Below are 20,501 nucleotides of genomic sequence, written 5' to 3'. Positions count from 1 at the left end.
CAGAATTTTCAGTGTTCCCAAGGAGAGTGAGAACTGAATTTATATCTAGCCCAATTGTTTCTACTGTGTAATGGCTACACACATGTGAATATGAAAAAATTTAGGGCAATTGTTCCACAAGTCTTCCTTGAGGAAACTATGAAATCAGTCATTTCAGCCATCCTGGAGATGATTAGGCATGCTTGTGAGTGTTGGCTATCTTTCTAAACTGTATATCTAAGGCAGTGTGAAGTATGCAGATTGGTGACAGAACAGAACATTGAGATTTTATGTCCTCGCAGTGTAGGAAAGCTGCAGCCAAGAAATAACTAGGGGGACAGGGATGAAGCTGGGAGGAACCAAAGTTCTCTGATTGCGTAATCTCTAATGGTTGGGAGTCGCAGCTATCATTTAAAGCTGATAAACCGAGGAGGAGAGTAAATATGTTTAATAGTACAAGAGTAAATGGTGAGAAAGATAATATTATTGACTAGTGTTGGGTGGTGGAAGAGAAGGAAGGAAGAAAGAGGAAGTCATGTTACCTTTAAATATTGCTCATACAGAATTATTAGCTATGGAAAAGAAACAGAATATTATACGGATCACCACCAGAGCAAAAATTACATACTACAGGGAGGAAAATGAAAACCACTAGGCATATGTTTCTTCAAATCATCAAAACAGAAAGTAGAGTATAATTAGAAAACTATACAAAATTTATCAATCTTATCAATACATACAGATGGCTTCATTCATCTAATAAAAAATGCTTCAGGTTTGAGTTACTGCCTGAGTTGAAATGTGTGCCCTTGTTATTTCTTACACTGATATCCTGATGCCCTAGGTTTCAAAATGTGACCTTAGTTGGAGATAAAAATCTCTATAATTATAATTATTAAAGTAGGGTCATTAGGTGGTTCATAACCCAGCAGTACTGGAGTCCTTATGAATAGGGGACGTTTGGACACGAGTGGGTGTGAGGGAAGACAGTGTGCAGAGACATAGGAAGTGGGTGTCATTTATAAGCCAGGGAGAGAGGCCTGGAACAGATGCTCCCCAGCAGTGCTTTGACACTTCGATCTGGGAACCAGCCTCCAGAACCATGACACAATAAATTTCTCAATTCTTTCTGTTGTTGAAGCCACTCAGTTTGTATAGTTTGTTATGGAAGCCCTAGAACACGCATACAAATGTATACAAAGCACAGAAGAGACCCCCAAAAGACAAAGTAGTTTAAAATATCGAAAACTAGATCAGGGTGAAAGTATCCAGGCAAACATAAATAACAAAGAAAGGATTTCTAAAGGCATTAAAGGAAGTAAAGATTTGATTTTTTATTGCCACAAGACATAATTTATAATGAAGATAAAATAGTTATGAATATATATGCATTAAATACTGATATCTATATAATCATTCAATAGGAATTAAAGAAGAAACAGAAATATGATAGTAAGAAACTTTGACTTGTTGGTCATGAGAGACCTGATTATCAAATTATAAAACAGAATGTAGACAGTCTCTTTAAAAAAAATCTATTTCTTTATTTGAAAGGCAGAAAGAGAGAGCGAGGAATAGAGAGAGAAAAAGCCTTTATATATATATATATTTTTTTTTTTGACAGGCAGAGTGGACAGTGAGAGAGAGAGACAGAGAGACAGGTCTTCCTTTGCTGTTGGTTCACCCTCCAGTGGCCGCCGCAGCCGGCGAGCTGCAGCCGGCAAGCTGCGGCCGGTGCACCACGCTGATCTGAAGGCTAGAGCCAGGGGCTTCTCCTGGTCTCCCATGGGGTGCAGGGCCCAAGCACTTGGGCCATCCTCCACTGCACTCCCTGGCCACAGCGCAGGGAGCTGGCCTGGAAGAGGGGCAACCAGGACAGAATCTGGCGCCCCGACCGGGACTAGAACTCGGTGTGCTGGCGCCGCAGGCAGAGGATTAGCCTATTGAGCTGCGGTGCCAGCCGAGAAAAAGACTTTCACCACTAGTTCACTCCCCAGATGGCTACAACAGCCAGCATTGGGCCAAGCTGAAGCCAGGAGCCAGGAGCTCCACCGAGGCTTCTCACGTGGGTCACAGGAGCTGAAGTTCTTGAGCCATAATCCACTGCTTTGCAGAAGCATCAGTGTAACGGGAGCTGAGTTGGCACCTTGATATGGGGTGTAGGCACCCAAAGCAGCAGCTTAACCCACAGAGCCACAATGCCTGCCCCAGAATATGGACATTCTAAGAAGCGTAATTAAGGAGGAAGATCTGATGATCTTATATTCTGGGTATAAAAATTTAAGTACCTATTAAATATTTACAAAATGACCCTATGTTATATAATAAATTTGTAAGGAATAAACTTAGAATTAGACATAATCAGGGCTGGCACTGTGGTGCAGTAGGTTAAAACCATGGTCCATAGCACCAGAATCCCACATGGGTGCCAGTTCAAGTCTCGGCTGTTCCACTTCCAGTCAAGCTCCCTGCTAATGTGCCTAGGAAAACAGCAGAGGATGGCCGAAGTTCTTGGGCCACTATACCCACGCTGGAGACCCAGAAGCCCCTGGCTCCTGGCTTTAGCTTGGTTCAGCCCTAGTCATTGCAGCCATTAGGGTAGTGAACAAGTAGATGGAAGATTCTCTCTCTCTCTCTCTCTTTCCTTCCCCCACCCCAGCCTTCTATGTAACTTTGCCTTTCAAATAAATAGATAAATCTAAAAAAAAGTTAGACATAATCTAATAATACTTGAAATGAAGTAAAAATCCAAAAACAATCTCTTCCCTTTGGAAATTTATAAATGGATAAAAGTGAAATTTCAGAATATTTCTAACACAATAATAATGAAAGCACAGGACCAATGCTGTAGTGCAGTGGGCTCAGCACCCCACATCCAAATGCTAATTTGAATCCCAGCTACTCTGTTTCCCAATCTAGCTCCCTGTTAACATGGCTGCGAAGGCAGCAGATGGTGGCCCAAGTCCTTCAGCCCCTGCCACCCATGTGCAGCACCTGCATGGAGTTCCTGGCTCCTGGCTTCAGCCTGGCTCAGCCCTGGCTGTTGTAGCCATTTGGAGAGTGAACTGGCGGATGGGAAATCTCCTCCTCTGGTTCTCCCACTCCTCTGTTGCCTTCTCTTTCAAATAAATCAATCTTAAGGAAAAGGAAAAAGCATTGCTTATATATACTGTGCCAAAACAGTGCTCAGTTGAAAACTTGTATGTATGAAACAAAGTTAACCATGTAGTTAAGCACTGGAAAAACTGCAACCAAATAAATTGAGATAAACAGAAAAGAGAAACTAGTAAAGATAAAAGCCTGGGGGCTGGCACTGTGGCTCACTTGGCTATTCCTCTGCCTGCGGTGCCGGCATCCCATATGGGTGCTGGATTCTGTCCTGGTTGCTCCTCTTCCAGTCCAGCTCTCTGCTGTGGCCCGGGAGTGCAGTGGAGAATGGCCCAGGTGATTGGGCGCCTGTATCCGCATGGGAGACCAGGAGGAAGCATCTGGCTCCTGGCTTGGGATCGGTGCAGCGCGCCAGCCGTAGCAGCCATTTGGGGGGTGAACCAACAGAAGGAAGACCTTTCTGTCTCTCTCTCTCACTCTCTAACTCTACCTGTCAAAATAAAATAAAATAAAAGTTAAAAGTGAAGTGTTAGCAAAACTGTAGAACTAAAACATTTTTAATCCAAAAATGTTTTATTGGTTTAATTTTTTTTAAAGAGTGTCATCTAAGCCAATTGAGGAAGAAAGAAGCAAATACAAATGCTAACATAGTAATTGACAATCAGAGGAAAATGAAGAGTGTGTTTCTGTTAGCTGGGTGCTATTGTTTGGATGTAGTTTGCTTCCTCCAAAGCTCCTATTGAAATTTTGTCCCCAGTGTATTTGTCTTGAGAAACAGGGGAAAGGGAATCTTTAAGAGGTGATTAGGTCATTAACAGGGACTAATGTGTTTACCAGGGGACTGGGTTAATTCCCTTGGTGAGTGCATGCTTACTTTAGCAGGATGGAATTAGCTGCTGCAAGAGTTAGTTGTTATAAAGCAAGGCTGCCCCTCCTGTTTTTCGATTTTCTGCTATATTATAATCAAGTGCAAGGCCCTGGATGGATACAGTTGCCTAATCTTGTATTTCCAACCTCCAGAATTACGAGCTAAACTTTCTTTTACAAATAACCCAGTCTCGAGTATTCTGTAGCGGCAGCAGAGAAGAAACTTAAGACATGGGACAAATTAAATGGATAAACTTGGGTATAAGGGAAATCATTCTAGAAAAGTATAATTTGTGTATGTGTGTGTATATATGTGTGTGTGTGAGAGAGAGAGTGTGTACTTGTATATGTGTGTGTGAGCTAAACTGTAAAAAAGTACCAGATTCAGATGCCCCCACAAAAGGAATTTTTCCTTATTTTATTACACTGAAAATATTTTCTGAACAAGTAGGTTTGTGTTCTTTTCATTGCTCAGAGTATTAGCAATTCCAAGGTATGAGAAGGTCTGAATTTATATAAAAAATTGCATTTGCTTTGTCTCCTTTGATTGCATATATTCAAGGAGTACAATATACGTATATACCATGTATATTCTTATATACAGTAAAACGGTTACTATAGACAAGAAAATGAACATATCCATCTCACAGAAGAATTCTAATGTATTCTTAAAGGGCAGATAATTCTCTTTAATCAAGCCATCCAGTTCTCTCTTAATATAGCAATAAAACATTAATATCAAGCATAACAGATTTCACTGAAAAATCAGACTGGAGATCAATTTACTGATTAATATTGATGAAAAATCCTTAAATAAAAAATTAGCAAGTAGTATCTAGTTTTTCAATGGGGAGAAAGATGAATGATGGCAACCAATGAAAAGAATTATTTTTCATCACAAAATAAAGTTTATTCTAGGCATGTGGATATAGGGCCTGCTCTGTATTCCATATTTAAAAATCTACTATATAATTCATCATGTTACTGACAAGTTAATGGAAAAAGTACATATTTCATGGATGCTGAAACCTAGCATCTTTTTAATTAAAGAGGATTATTTGAGTAGGGATATGTGGTTTCCATTACATGTTAAACGTATTTGTTTCTCAGTCCCAAGTCTGGCCCCTTGCTTAATAAGAAAATTAAAGGTGTTCCCAATAAAGTCCAGACCAAAGACTGTTATTACTGCTGTTCACCACTGTGCTAAATTTTATATTCAGTTAGCAAGTACACAAGAGGAAGGAGGAAAGGTAACAAAAATTAGAGAAGAGTTGGGAAAATGATGGCTATTTGAAAATTCGTTCATTCAAGAACTGTTTGAGTACTACTCTAATTTAGGCACCAATGAGAAGACACTCTGAATTTTCATTATTTTTGCAGCTTACATTTCAGTAATTTTATGATTGTACACCTGGAAAATTAAAGGAGCCAAATGAATAGCTACCACAAATAATATGAAATTTTAGCACAAAATTAGTAGTCAGAAACAAAAGACTTTCATATATATGCCAACCATAATCAGTTAAAAGATATAAAAAAGTGCCTTACATATAATAGAAATTTAATTAAATCCCTAGAAATCAACATAAAAGTTGTATGCAAACCTATATGAGGAAAATTTTCCAACACCCTTCAAGGACGCAAAGGACAAATTGAATAAAGATATTTATTTACCCTACATTAATTTTCAAACTCAGTGTGATCTTATTTAAAAAAAACCAGCAACCTTGGCTGGTTGGCCATTTGGTTATTTTGAAAATAGATAAATTAATTTTAAAGTTCATGTAGGAGGAGTTTCCTGAGACGCTAACTGTAGAGTATTGGCACCCTAATAATGGTCCAGTGGAAAAGCAGATTTAGATTTTCAGTGGGAAAAGGCTGAGCAATGGGATGGGATATTGGGTAGCCTCTACCTGGTAAGAAAGAAAATTAGTCATACTTTACACTCAGTGGCAGTCTATTTTGTAGGTATACTAAAGATTTGCTATAAAAATGAAAGCCCCAGGAGTGGGCATTTGGCCCAGGGGCTCAGGTGCCAGTTAAGAGCCTGTTGGAGCATCTGGGTTCCATTTCTGACTCCGGCTCCCAGTTCTACCTTCCTGCTAATACACACCCGGGGAAGCAACAGATATTAGCTCAAGTCGTTGGGTCCGGGCCACGGCTGTGGGAGACCTGGATTGTGTTTCTTGTTCCTGACTGCAGCTCTGGACCAGTCCTGGCCATTGCTGGTATATGGGGAATGATCCTGCAGATGGAATATCTCTGATTTTGTCTATCTGTCTCTCTTCTGTTTCTCTGCCTTTCAGATAAATAAAAATGAAAATAAATGTAAAAAAATCATAAATCTAAATGTATTAGAAGGGAAACTAGGATAATTTTCTGAACATTTGAAGGAAGGAAGGCTTTACTAATTCTACAGTTAGAAGCTATAACAGAAAAGACTGATAAATTTAATATGTATTTTTAAAAACTTTGTAAGTATATATCAAACAAGCAAAAAATACCGTAAGCAAATTTTAAAGCACAGATGACATACTGGTAAAAAGTATGCAACTTACGGTGCAAAGTTTTAATTACCTCAATAAATGAAGAAAAGGACTTGCTTGTGAAAGTATTAATTGGCGAAATCACTCAAAAATTTCAAATGAAAATAAATTATAAATACTTAGAGCCTTTTGATCTGTAACTTTCAATTCTAAGAACTTATCCCACAGATAAATCTGCACAAAATGTCCCATCGTTGTTAACCACTTAGGTTGTTTATAGCAGTGGAAGTTCAAAAGCTATCTAAATGTCCATTAATAGGTCATAGATAAGTAAATTATGCCATATCCCTGCAGCTCTAGAAAAGTATGTGGGTCTTTTCTACATACTGATCTGTAAATATTCCAGAATACATTGCAAAGTGAAAAACTCAAATTCATGAATACTGTCTTTGGTACAAAGTATTTTGTGTGATGAAGATAGATATAAAAATACATATTTGGGGTTGGCATTGTGATATAGCGGGTTAAGCCACTGCCTGCAACACAGGCATCCCATTTGGATGCCAGTTCATGTCCTGGGTGCTCTACTTCTGATCCAGCTTCCTGCTAATGTGCCTGGTAAAGCAGTGGAAAATGGCCAAGTGCTTGAGACCCTGCACCCACGTGGGAAACCCCACTGCAGCCTGGCCCAACCTTGTCCATTTGGGGAATGAACCAGTGGATGAAAGACTTCTCTCTCTGTCTGTAACTCTGCCTCTCAAAGAGGGATAGACAGAGGTCTTCCATTCACTGGTTCACTTCCCAGATAGCCGAAACAGCTGGAGCTGGGCTGAACCAAAGCCAGGAGCCAGGAGCTTTCTCTGGATCTCCCATGTGGATGCAGGGGCTCATGCAGCTGGGCCACCTTTCACTGCTTTCCCAGGCCATTAGCAGTGAGTTGGATTGGAAGTGGAGCAGCCAGGACTCAAACTGGCACCCATATGTGATGCCTATGCTGCAGGCGGATGCTTAACTACTATTCCACTCCGCCAGCCCTGATGAATAAATCTTTAAAGAAAAAGAAATATGTATTCATATTTGCTTATATTTGCATAAAATAACTTTGGAGAGAAACTAATCTAGTCACTGGGTATCTGCTAGGAAGGGAAGAATAGGAACTAGGAGTGGGAACAAGGTTTCAGGTGAAACTTTGGATAATTTTTAACTTGTGCTCCACGTGAATGTTTTCTCCATGAATAAATTTTGGAGATAAATTGAAGTAAACAATGAATTACCCTGGAGAGCAAAGGTGTACTGTAGGCAATGAATTTTCTCTCTTCCATGTGATGAAGAGGGACGTCCTCAGCGTACACACCCAGTTGAAATTTGGCAGATAACATTTACAGGCATACGGTCAGCACATTGTGTACCCGAGGGCCATTTGTGGTGTTTTCTGGGTGTCTGACTGTCGTAATCAGGGTGTGCTGAGGAAACAGATCAGCACAGACGGCATGTCTTGAACACCAGACATTTGTGTCTCACAGGCTGGGAGGCCGGGAGTCTGAGATGAGAGTGCCAGCATGGTTGCGTCCTTGGTGAAGGCCCTCTTCCTCCTGGTGGCGGGGATGACGCATGCCCTCTGGAGTATCTTCACGCAGGGCATTGATCTCATCACCAGCACTCTACTCTCAAGGCCCAGTCCTCTCCCAGAGGCCCCTTTCCTAATTTGACCACACTGGGGATTAGGATTTCAACCGAAGAATTCGATGGGGAGGGGCACATTCAGTTTGACGGGGCGCAAACCCTGTGAGAAGCTTTTGGAAAGGAGCCGTGGTTTATTCTGCCCTCATAGTTTGAAGGCTGGGGTGCCTGCCTTCTCTCTACTTCCTTTTTGGTCAGTCTCCCTGATCGTTAACATCTTACGAATATCGAAGCAGAAATAGAATAAATAAAAGAATGAAGCTCACTTGGCTTAGTTCGGTTGTGTAGTGGGTGACTTCCTGTGGTTGTTGGCAGAATGCTCTCAACTTGTGGAAGAGAAGGGAGAGAGAGCAACAAGGAAAACTCCCATCCACCGAGTTTACATACATTTCACATTTGGTTCTTACCATAATCCCATTTTGGTTAATAAACAGCACCTTATTTTTTTTTTAAAGATGAAGGAATTGAGACTCAGGGAGGTCTGGGAAGTGACAAAGTAGACTCCCAGTCTGTCATCTCAAGGCCATCTTTTTCCTCTTCAACAAATTTGCTTCTTCAATTAGTGCATACATAGTATTTGTGAAAGACTTGGTGTGCTATTTGGTTAAATGAATGACCAGGAAAACAATAGAAGAGAAATGTGTAAAGAACTGACGAGAGGAGGAGAGAAGGGGAAAGGTGAGAAAACATAATTTATTGGCAGCAATTGTACCTTAGGCTTAATTTAAAAAAAAAAAAAGAAAGAAAGTGAGGCATTTCGGGATTTTTTTCCATGCTTTTTTCCTATCCCACATTATGTGTAATAAAGGAGCTTAGCATTTTTTTTCCTGGGAGTGAAATATTTGCACTTCTCTTTGTAGTTCACCTTCGCTGGGCTCCCTTCCCTGGAAAGCCAATGGGTCTGACTGAGCAAGCCGGGCTGTGCCATGCAATCCCTGTTGCCCCTTAGGAAGCACATTGCTAATAAGGAGTGCAAGCATTAGAGCATCCAAGCCCTTTCATGAGTAGCCTTGAGGTTATTTGTGTTCTTGGTACTCTCGGAAGGACTAGTTCCTTAGTGGTAAATACAGAAATCTCGGTAGCAGATAGTGAACATAGGAGAAAAATCTCAAACGAGGGAAGATCTGTTCGTGGTGACAGCAGAGGTTCACTGAAAATGATTTTCCTGGTGCCTGTTTCATAGCATCCTGATGAAAAGAGATTGGAAGGCCTCTCCAAGCAACTGGACTGGGATGTGAGAAGCATTCAGCGCTGGTTTCGACAAAGACGCAACCAGGAGAAACCAAGCACTCTGACGAGGTTCTGTGAGAGCATGTAAGTTGCTGTCTTTTTGAAAGTAAACCTAAGTACTCTTGCCACTCCAGCGGTGAAAAATAACAGCTCTGTGCAAGCTCCAGCAGCCCTTAAAAGCATGCCATCTGGCGGGAAAATAGTTGGGGGAACAGTAGTCTACAAGAATTTGTGATTTCCATTTTGGATTCAGTAAATGAAATTCACTTCCTAAGGGAGTTTCTACCAAGTAAACAAAGGTTGCAAGGGTCTACCCTGAGAGTTTCAACCAGACATCTTTGAAATGCAGCAATAAATACCTACTTTTATAGATGTCTGTAGTTTAAATTTTAATAGAAGAAACTTAGGCAATACATTCTTTCCACCGATACAAACTGAGATACTAGCATATATTATTAGAAGATTATGACAGTGTTCTCTGTTCCTAGAGAAGAACTTTCTCTCTTAATTCCTGAGTGAGTTTTTTTTTTGTTTGTTTGTTTGTTTGTTTTTTTTGACAGGCAGAGTGGACAGTGAGAGAGAGAGACAGAGAGAGAAAGGTCTTCCTTTGCCGTTGGTTCACCCTCCAATGGCCGCCGCTGAAGCCGGCGCACCGCGCTGATCCGATGGCAGGAGCCAGGATCCAGGTGCTTTTCCTGGTCTCCCATGGGGTGCAGGGCCCAAGCACCTGGGCCATCCTCCACTGCACTCCCTGGCCATAGCAGAGAGCTGGCCTGGAAGAGGGGCAACCGGGACTAGAACCCGGTGTGCCGGCGCCGCAAGGTGGAGGATTAGCCTAGTGAGCCACGGCGCCGGCCCGAGTGAGTTTAATGAAACATGGCTTAAGGGATGGAATGAAAGTCTCTGAAATGTGAACTTTGTGTGCCGGCGCCGCGGCTCACTAGGCTAATCCTCCGCCTAGCGGCGCCGGCACACCGGGTTCTAGTCCCGGTCGGGGCACTGGAGTCTGTCCCGGTTGCCCCTCTTCCAGGCCAGCTCTCTGCTGTGGCCAGGGAGTGCAGTGGAGGATGGCCCAGGTGCTTGGGCCCTGCACCCCATGGGAGACCAGGAAAAGCACCTGGCTCCTGGCTCCTGCCATCGGATCAGTGCGGTGCGCCGGCCACAGCGCGCCGGCCCGGGCGGCCATTGGAGGGTGAACCAACGGCAAAGGAAGACCTTTCTCTCTGTCTCTCTCTCTCTCACACTGTCCACTCTGCCTGTAAAAAAAAAAAAAAAAAAAAAAAATGTGAACTTTGTGGTGTATAAATTATGTGTCAGTAAAGTTGCTAAACATAATAAAAGACCTGTAGAGAACTCTTCTAGCACAATGATATTTTGAGGTAGTGATTCCCAATTCACTGATGTGTAGGAAAATCAGAAGAAGAAACCTTGTCGCTTTCAGCACATCCCCAACAAAGGGAAGATTCTACCTTGAGAGTCATTTTCCCATATACTCTTCATCTTTTGGGATGTGGTTGTTCCTTTGTCTAACAGTTCTTTCTTTAGGGAGCTTTTCAACACATGGTCATTTAAGCAATGATTCTGTCAGTGTAGCCCCCTAAGTTGCAGGCTTTCTATTTGGAGTTAAAGTTGCATTTTCAGGTTTAACTTTCAATTATGCCAAAAAAAAATTATTTTAGCAATTGCAGTCTACGACTTAGAGGGAATCCTAATGTTATAGAAGAAATGAATGGGAGACAGAAAAACATCAAGAATTCTTAGGTCCTAGGTAAAATGGTGAACGTAAATAGGGTCTCCGGAAGGTAAGAATAAGTATACAATTTACTGAGGGAATCTTATAGATACAATCTGCAAGCCCTTCCTATGGTCAAATATAGTGGCAGTTCATGAAAGAAGGATGTAAGGGTTTCTGACCAAAAGCCAGAACAGCTTCCTGGTCTGCTCCTGACACATGTGCAAAGGGCCTGGGCTCCATCACTGAGCCATGGAACTGAGCGAGGACCAGAGGGCACATGCCCATGTACTCAAACTCATGTTCTCCTCTTCCAGCTAGCTTCAGTGAAGCTAGCTTTTTTTTTTTTTAAGATTTATTTTATTTATTTGAAAGACAGTGTTACAGAGAGAGGTAGAGACACAGAGAGAGAGAGGTTTTCCATCTGCTGGTTCACTCCCCAATTGGCTGCAATGGCCAGAGCTGCGCTGATCCAAACCCAGGAGCCAGGAACTTTTCCGGGTCTCCCACGGGGGTGCAGGGGCCCAAGGACTTGGGTCATCTTCCACTGCTTTCCCAGGCCATAGCAGAGAGCTAGATCAGAAGAGGAGCAGCCAAGACTAGAATTGGCACCTATATGGGATGCTGGTGCTTCAGGTCAGGGCTTTAACCTGCTGTGCCACAGCACCGGCCCCAGTGTTAACCTCTTCTTTTTTTTTTTTTTTTTTTTTTTTGACAGGCAGAGTGGACAGTGAGAGAGAGAGACAGAGAGAAAGGTCTTCCTTTGCCGTTGGTTCACCCTCCAATGGCCACCGCGGCCAGCGCGCTGCGGCCAGCGCGCTGCGGCCAGCGCACCGCGCTGATCCGATGGTAGGAGCCAGGAGCCAGGTGCTTTTCCTGGTCTCCCATGGGGTGCAGGGCCCAAGCACCTGGGCCATCCTCCACTGCACTCCCTGGCCACAGCAGAGAGCTGGCCTGGAAGAGGGGCAACCAGGACAGAATCCAGGGCCCCGACCGGGACTAGAACCCGGTATGCCGGCGCTGCTAGGAGGAGGATTAGCCTAGTGAGCCGCGGCGCCGGCCAACCTCTTCTATAATATACTGAGTTCACACCAATTTATCTTAAATGCCAGTATGAATGGCATCAGTCACCCGGGGGGCTTGTTGAAATGCAGGTTCTGCTTCACTTGTTCTGGATGGAAGTTGAGATTCTTCATTTTTAGCAAATTCCCAGATGACGCTGATACTGCTGGTCCATGGACCATACTTGGGTAGCAAGGACCAACATTGGACCCCCTGAACTCAACTGGTCTTAACTGTGTTTCACAATAAGTAAGACAGTCAAAGCCATAGTGGATTAATAATATTTCTCAAGAATTGATGGAGGCATGGCAAAGTGGAGGCACAAGGGTGGGGAGGAGACAAAACAAAGTATCATGATGATCTCTTCCCTCAGGAAACTTACAGTATTACTGTCAATGCGATAAGGTATGAGACATCTTCAAAAATCCATGGAAAAGGCATATGATAAACTATAAAAAGATAATAAACATTTTATTGTACCCAAATAAACCTAGCTTTTACTTATATTTTTCCACAAGCTTTTTGTAGGGCCCTTTTGTCTGAGTATGTATGGATCAGTGATAGCTATTAAAATAACCAGATAGGTGTGTTAAATGATTGGTATGGATAGTCAGTAACCAAAGATTAAAGAAAAAAGATGAACTGTGGGTTAGGGCACATGGGGGAGTTGCCTGTATTAGAAATGGGTCAGTACTGATGGCCTTCAACCTTTCTGTTGCACGAGGTAGTGTAATCAACTCTTGTTTTGGAACACATTTCTCCTTGGCTTCTTGATTGCCAGTTAGTTCTCCTGTCTTTTCAGGCTCTGCTATTTGCACCATTAATTCTGCATTTTACTTGTGCCCTTCAGTGTGCTACTTCTCCATATTCAGCATTCAATGTCTCATTTTCCTTTCCCTACCCTCCATTCTCTGTGTAGAATGTATTTCCTCTCATCAGCTTCTTCTAAAGCTATATGTATGGATTTATGTGTACAGTTATTTCTTCTAAAGCATTGTTCTGCTACCTGCAGCTGGCAACTGATTTGCTTCCATTCCTAAACTCCTTTTTACTGCTATTGTTTGTAGGCCTCCAGTAGTTACAGGCTAAAAGCCAAGCCAGTCAATGGTGAGTTCCATTAATTCTTTGTGAATCCACCTTTGTGGTCCAGATCCTAATTACTCTCATAGTTCTCATTATTTATCTCATGTTCATAGAATTTTTATTTGCAGTGAACCCTACCTTCACACCAAAATGTTTTCCTAAAATACTTCTATCCCCATATTCTGCTGCTTTAAAACTTTGAACAATTTTCAACTGTAGAGTAAGTATTGGGCTCCTTCGTCTGATTAAACCAGAGTCCGACCTTCACCATTCTGATGTCAGTCAGCCGCATTACCTCTTCCTTTCATAAAGTCCTGTTTTCATGCTGCTTGCCTGATCTCTCCTGCATTGGTTGGCATGTTTCTGACCAACTATACCCACTTCCTCCACCTCTCCCGTCTGTCCCCCATCTGTTCCTCTGATGAGAGGCCTGACTGTTGTGTCTGTATCAAGTACACATCCCCCTGAATCCTTAGAGCACTTACTGCCAGGTTCATTATTAATACTGAATCCCACGCTTCCATATATGATAACTGTTTTTATCGTGGCTGTCTGCTTGCACCCCAGTTATAGCATAGGTGTTCCTTGAAGAGTACAAGGACTGGATCTTTTTCTTCTTATTTTCTTCTCAACATTTGCCACAACAATCATAATCAACTGAATACATATTTGTTAAATGACAGTATATTAAAATGCCAGTAGTTTTGGAAGGAGTCGCTGGTCATTGTTGCCACCTTGTCTCCACGAGTGAAGAGTGCCTGATATGCACTGACTTAGCGTACAACCTGTCTAGGAAAATTACCTGATTATGCAAAGATCCATGACGATTAGAGGCAGAAATTCGGAGGAAAGAAGTGAGTGGCAAACGGGAAGATTTAGAAAATACCGTAGGGGATAGGGTACGATTCTGTTGGTCTATGTGTGCAACTGTGTGTAATGGTTACTTTCCTAAAAAGAATGACCTATAATTGTTGTTCTGAACCAGGGATGCCTTTAATGAACACCTGGTGAGCTTTTCAAAGTGTATGTGCAGGCCTCAGCCCAAGACTTCTGATGCTGTCTGACAGTGCAGGAGGAGTCTGGACGTGTAGGAGATAGCTTGGAAGAAATGTCCCAGTGCTTCTGAAACATATTCCTGGTTAAAAAGAAAATAAGATTATTTACTTCACAGATACTAAAAATCAAATGAAAAAGCAACTGAACACAAGTTTAGGGCTGGTAGCTATGGGATCTAACCTTAAAACAAAAATCTGTTTCTATTATATTAGATGTGGTTTCAGAAAATAGAGAATCCCTTCAGGCAAGTTGTGTTTCATCTTTCAGCTGTGTGGAATAGCACCAAGATGCATACCAAGCAGTGTCTGTAGGCATCTGCTGACTTGTCCAATTCTTGGCACGCCCAGTTAATGCAGATGGACTGAGTAGAAGTTGGTCAGTGAGTAATGTACTTAAACATGGATGTGATTTGTTTTTCCCTCTCGTTTGATGTCACTCATTCACAGTCATGTCAGTTTTGATGGATATTTCTTCCAAAAGCCTTTACTTCCTTATTGGCAACTAAAATAGAGGTTGTTGAAGAGAGAGAGCGAGCGAAGACTGTATAAAAACGAGATGTCATGTGAGACATTTTAGGAGAAATTGATTCAGAATGAGAGCTGCTGGTGGTTGGGATCATGCTGTAACTAAGCTACTCCTGCAGACAGTTGCATCAGAATTGTGCGTTTTTGATCATTCACGATAATATAAAATAAATAATGTCTGCAATCAAAAGTATCTGCCAGATAAAACAAGAGGAGACCGGTAATATGGTAGAGTCAATGACTTCTCAGTCATTTGTTCACTACCTCTGTGATCAGTATTTCTAGTATTATAAAGTACATTTAGTAGCCAATGTCTCCAAGTAAGTGTTCTACATAGCTTTTATTTGAGCAATCGCCAGTTGACTAGAAGGAAGAATCTCCCAGATGATAACCTTAAAATGTAGGACAAAGAACACTCATCTTTTACAGGTTAGAATTAATTTACTTGAATTGAAATTTGCTCCATATGATACTGAAGTCATGGAGCTTATATTATATAAGAGGAGAGCCTAAAATTCCCTTTTATTTACAAATTTCATTTTAGAGTTGATGCAAATTAAAAGTACCCCCAAATGTCATATTTGCATGTCTGTATAGTGGCAGCAAACTCACCAAAACCGAGGAACCATTTGAAAGGATGACCTTATTTCTGCACAGAGACCCGTTTCTCTCTTCTTCTTCTTTTTTTTTTTTTTTTTTTTTTTTTTGACAGGCAGAGTGGACAGAGAGAGACAGAGAGAAAGGTCTTCCTTTTTGCCGTTGGTTCACCCTCCAGTGGCTGCCGCTGCGCATCGCACTGATCTGAAGCCAAGAGCCAGGTGTTTAGCCTGGTCTCCCACGCAGGTGCAGGGCCCAAGCACTTGGGCCATCCTCCACTGCCCTCCCAGGCCATAGCAGAGAGCTGGCCTGGAAGAGGGGCAACCGGGACAGAATCCGGCACCCCGACCGGACTAGAACCCGGTGTGCCGGCGCCGCAAGGCAGAGAATTAGCCTAGTGAGCCCTGGCGCCGGCTGAGACCCGTTTCTTAACCCCGATTTCATTGAAGTCAGGTTCATCAGTGAGAAGTGCTGTCCTGCTACACTCGGTCATGGTGAATCTAAGTAGCTGAGTTTTGCTTAGATAAATCTGCAGTACTTGTTTTTGATGTAGGTAAAATGGTGGAGGCTGATAAGTGAAACAGAAATAAAGGAGTGAGGTTATCCTGGACACAAGTAGTTGAGTCTCTCAGCCCCCTTTATTTAAGATCACTCGTTTAAAATCTGTGGTTTGTATTCAGTTCAGTTTTAGCTTTGAGGCAAAAGCCAGCAAACTTCTCATCCAAATGGCCAAAAGTGAATGTTTCAGACCATATGGACTTTGTTGCAATTACAACTCTGCTGTTGTAGCACAAAGCAGCCAGAGACAATGCAAATGTATGAGGCACTGTTCCAAGAAAACTTTATTTATGGATGCCCAAACTTGAATTTATCAGTTTCATGTGTCATAAAGTCTTATTCTTTAAAAAAAAAAAAAAGTTCAACCACTAGAAAATTTAAAAACTATCCTTAACTCAAGGGCCGTACAAGTATGAACACATGGCCAGCTGGATTTGGCCCCGGCCATAGTTTGCTGAACCCTGCATTAGAATTAACATGAGTGGCTCTTTCAGAGTTTTGAGAAAGAGATTGTGGACTCCTAGTGCTATTCAAAGTCATGATTCCTTAGAGTTTTGTCAGTGAATAGAAACATTAGAACAGTTCTGTAATTGGTATGTCCGTCTCCAGTTTTCCTGGGACCTGGTGCCTGGGTGGTGTGCAGTTTCATTTAGCTCAACCAGGCCCTCTTTGAAGCTTTGGTATTCTCAAGGCCATGCCACTGTCACTACAAAATTCTGAAGATTGATGAACTGGATCATGGACAGTCTACTCTTGCCTTGAATAAGCTTTTGAAACCTTGTTCCCGCTTTCTATTCCAGACCTACCATCTGTGGCAAGTGAACTCAGGTTTTCCATTTAGATCAAGCCTCTCACATTCCTTCATGGCATATGGCGAGGCCTCTAATTCATGTGTACTGGCTAATTAAGGAAAACAGATTTTTGCTAAAAATATCAGACAGGCCATACCTTGGTCAGGCTGGCTGCATATTAAGTACTTTTGTGCTCTACTTACATTTGACTGGTCAGTTTTTCTTAAATTTCTAGAAACTTTTTCAATATATTTTGCAAGAATTTTGTCCAATGTGGCGTTAAATGATGCTATTCAGAATGGACTGTTTAGAGGCATAGCTGGGCTCATGAAGGCCTAATATTCTTGTTTAACACTTGGATGCCATTTTTTGCACCTATTTCTTCTGTTTGTTTCATCCATTTTAAAAGTCTTCTGATTTGGAACAGAAGCATGAAAATCAGTATAATCAGTTTTAATAGAGGGAATATAATTGCATATGTAATTTTACTAAGAAACTTTTGGAAAAATTTTCCCAGAAGTACTTTCACATTCACCACTTGTGCTATTTAAGATTGTATATATGTGCCCACAGAAATCAGCTATACCTGCAATGTATAGCTGTACTTGGTGCCTGCCCTTATTGAGTTTATATAAATAGAGATTGTGTTTTATTCTTTATCTTCAGGATAAAGCCACTTGCCTCTCAGTGACAGTATGTCAGTTGTGCTATAATATGACATATGCATTTCCACATGCATTTTAATACGGTTATGGACTGAATTGTGTTACCCCCAAATCCCTAGTTAAAGCCCTACCTCCCATTGTGACTGTATTTGGAGATAGATCCTTTAAGGAAATCATGAAGGTTTAATGAGGTCATAATGGCCCTAGTAGACAAAATTGTACAGCAAAACAGAACCAAATAACATGGGGCTTGTGAGGCAAAGGTGAGGGGCACAACATTCAAACACTTCATTAATGATACATCACCAACCTAATAAAAACAGTAGTACACATTTTCATCTGTTAAATGGTTAATAAATATATAAGCTCTGTAATATGTGTGGCAGTTTTCCTTGGAAACCTCCTGGAGTTTGCTCACAGAAGTCAGTGTTGGTGTGAGTCTGCCCCCCAGGCTCCCATAACAAAGGGCCACAGACTGGTGGCTTCAACAGAAATGCATTTTCTCAAAGTTCTGAGGCCAGAGGTCCAGGATCAAGGCAATATGGGTTTGATTTCTCCTGAGGCCTCTTTTCTGACCCTTCCTCTGTGTGCATGCATCGTTGGAGTTCCTTCCTCTTCTTATAAAAACCCCAGCCACTGGATTACGATCCTACTCTTAGGATTTCATTTAACCTTCATGGCCTTCCAAACGACTCTGTCTCCAAATATAGACACCCTGGGAGGTAGGGCTTCACATAAGAATTTTGGGGTACACAATTCAGTTTACAGCAGTGTTAAAAGGCTTGTGGTTTGTTGAGCCACTGTGAAGTGGTGGAAGGAACATGATCAGAAGTCAGAGGGGAAGTTGTAACACCAGATGGACGTGGGCTGAGGTGGCTCTGGGATGTGTGCGTGTGCATGTGCACCCCTGGGCCTCTCAGGTTAGCTTGGTACATTCTTCTGTGTTCACCTAGTTCTGGAAAACAAAATAACATTTAAGCAAACATGAAACTCGTGTTATGCTCCCATTGGAAGATATTCACGTTTTCACTATAAGCCTTCTTGATAGCCGAACCAACAGTTCAGTGCAGTGATGAAGAGAGTGAACTCGGGAGCCATGCGGTCTGCACTTGAGTCTTCTCTCTGATAAAAACCAGTGGGGTGTTTGGGAGAGCTCTTTGACCACCCTAACATCAGCTTCTTTAATTTGTTAAATAGCCGCATGAGCGGTGCCAACCATATAGAGTTTAATGAAGACTGAGTGAGGTCACGTATGTGAAGTATTTAGAAAGGTGCCTTGCTGATCGGAAGCATGCAATGGGGATTACCCACCACCGACATCATCACTTGTCTCTTGTTGGTCAGGTTGCTGTGACATGAGTAGCAGCAAATAGTTATTAGTCTTCCACAGCCAGGCCCTAGCAGTACAACCTCCCCCGACCCAGACCCACAGCCTCATCCCACAGAGGTAGCGCTAGTGCTTGGCATTTTGGCAGGAGAAATCCAAGGAGATGCAAGGGGAGCAGTTTTTCAATTCAGAACAAGGTGCTTTTGTTCTGTGGAACCCCAAGGAGGCAGAATCCATGTGAATTTGCAGAGTTACGACCTGGGCATTACTCACACGCAAGAAAAAGAAGCAAAGCCAACGCGAGTTCAGAGCCTGCGTGCTTTTGGCTTGCCGCTGAGTCGTGCCCTGACAGGAGTGGATGAGACACAGTGTCCTACTTCAGCAGGGAGGGGTGCCTGCTGTGCTTCTGGAAGCCAAGGCTTTTGAAGCGCCACAGGAGAAATGTCAGAACACACAGCGCATGGCTTTGAACCAGAGAGATTGAAAATTTGCCCAGGTGATTCTGAGGTAGACACCGCTTACCTCCACCAGGAGGGAGGGAGGACGCAGCCCGGTGCTCAGTGGTGATGCCACCTCTGCCAGGGCCAGGACAGTCTGCGAGGTCAGCACAGCCTCTGGCCGTAGGAGTTTGCTGTTAACTGTGATGTTTACCTCCCGTGCACAGCGGAAGCACTAAGGGCTCAGAAGGAAATTGATCTTGAACAGATTTGAGGGTGAGAATCAAATATACCTGGTTCATGTACTTGGAAATGATAGCTTCTATTCCCAGAGTCATCCTGAGGATTAGATGGAATGTGTAGGAATAATGTGCAGCCCTTCGTGACTTGTTTCCCCTTCTGCTGGGGTTGCAAGGTTGAGTAAGCAAAAGTTTCTGACCTGCAGGATTCACAGAGCAGCTGGTTCTAGTTAGTAAAGTTGCCCTATTCCTTAGACAGGGAGCCATAACCTGTGCACTTATGTGAAGTGGCTCCTTTCTGGGAACCCTCCGTGCTGCACCAGGCGGGCTTGTCCTGGATCTTGTACTTTACAGACTGCTGTGACGCAAGCACTTCGTTGCATCCTCTTGAGAGTCCAGTCTGGCTTGCCCTCTCTCGCTCTTCTTTTGCCCTCCCCCACATCCACCTTTTCACTGACCTCCTGCATACACAGGGGTAGGTGCCTTCTGCCTGGAGTCAGAGCATTTGATTTCCTTCTGGCTCTTTGCACTTTTGTGATTAGCTCATGATGACCACACCCCTTGGCAAGGGCCAGACGGGAGGTTTAAAAGAATCCTCAACCAGTATTAATTAAGTTGTGGTGCTCTTGGGGCTGGTGTTGTGGTGTAGCGGGTTAAGCCATAACCTGTGACATCGGTATCCAGTCTGGGTGCTGGTTCCAGTCCTGGCTGCTCTACTTCTGATCTGGCTGCCTGCTAATGGCCTGCTAATGGCTGAAGTACCTGGGTTTCTGCCACCCACGTGGGAGACCTGAAAGAAGCTTCTGGCTTTGGCCTGGCCCAGCCCTGGCCATTGTGGCCATTTGGTGAATGAACCAGAATGGAAGATACTCATTCATTCATTCGTTCATTCTCTCTCTGTCTCTGTCTCTGTCACTCTCTGTCTCTCCCCCTCTCTCTGTAATTCTGCCTCTCAAATAAATAAAAAAATCTTTTTCAGAAGTTGTGATTGTCCTGAAAGCTGGAATATTGTGCATGATTCCTGATGTTTGACTATAGTACCTGGTAATGGAAGGGGTGAATATGTGTGTAAGGTGGGGT

At 42.7% G+C, this 20,501-nt stretch overlaps 1 protein-coding gene across 2 annotated transcripts in view; it reads left to right on the top strand.

The window, feature by feature from the left end:
- CERS6 (ceramide synthase 6) overlaps positions 1-20,501 on the top strand; it is a 341,168-nt gene that overhangs the window by 99,847 nt on the left and 220,820 nt on the right. For both annotated transcript variants that reach the window (XM_017343213.3, XM_051848533.2), the window contains exon 3: positions 9,304-9,434. In XM_017343213.3, the coding sequence (XP_017198702.2) occupies positions 9,304-9,434 (131 nt within the window). The remainder of the gene's footprint in view (positions 1-9,303; positions 9,435-20,501) is intronic.

The sequence above is a fragment of the Oryctolagus cuniculus genome, chromosome 3 (genome assembly GCF_964237555.1).
Source record: "Oryctolagus cuniculus chromosome 3, mOryCun1.1, whole genome shotgun sequence".
NCBI classification, from domain to species: domain Eukaryota; kingdom Metazoa; phylum Chordata; class Mammalia; order Lagomorpha; family Leporidae; genus Oryctolagus; species Oryctolagus cuniculus.
Note: the sequence above shows the minus strand (reverse complement) of the source record. Positions and strands in the feature narration are given on the sequence as shown.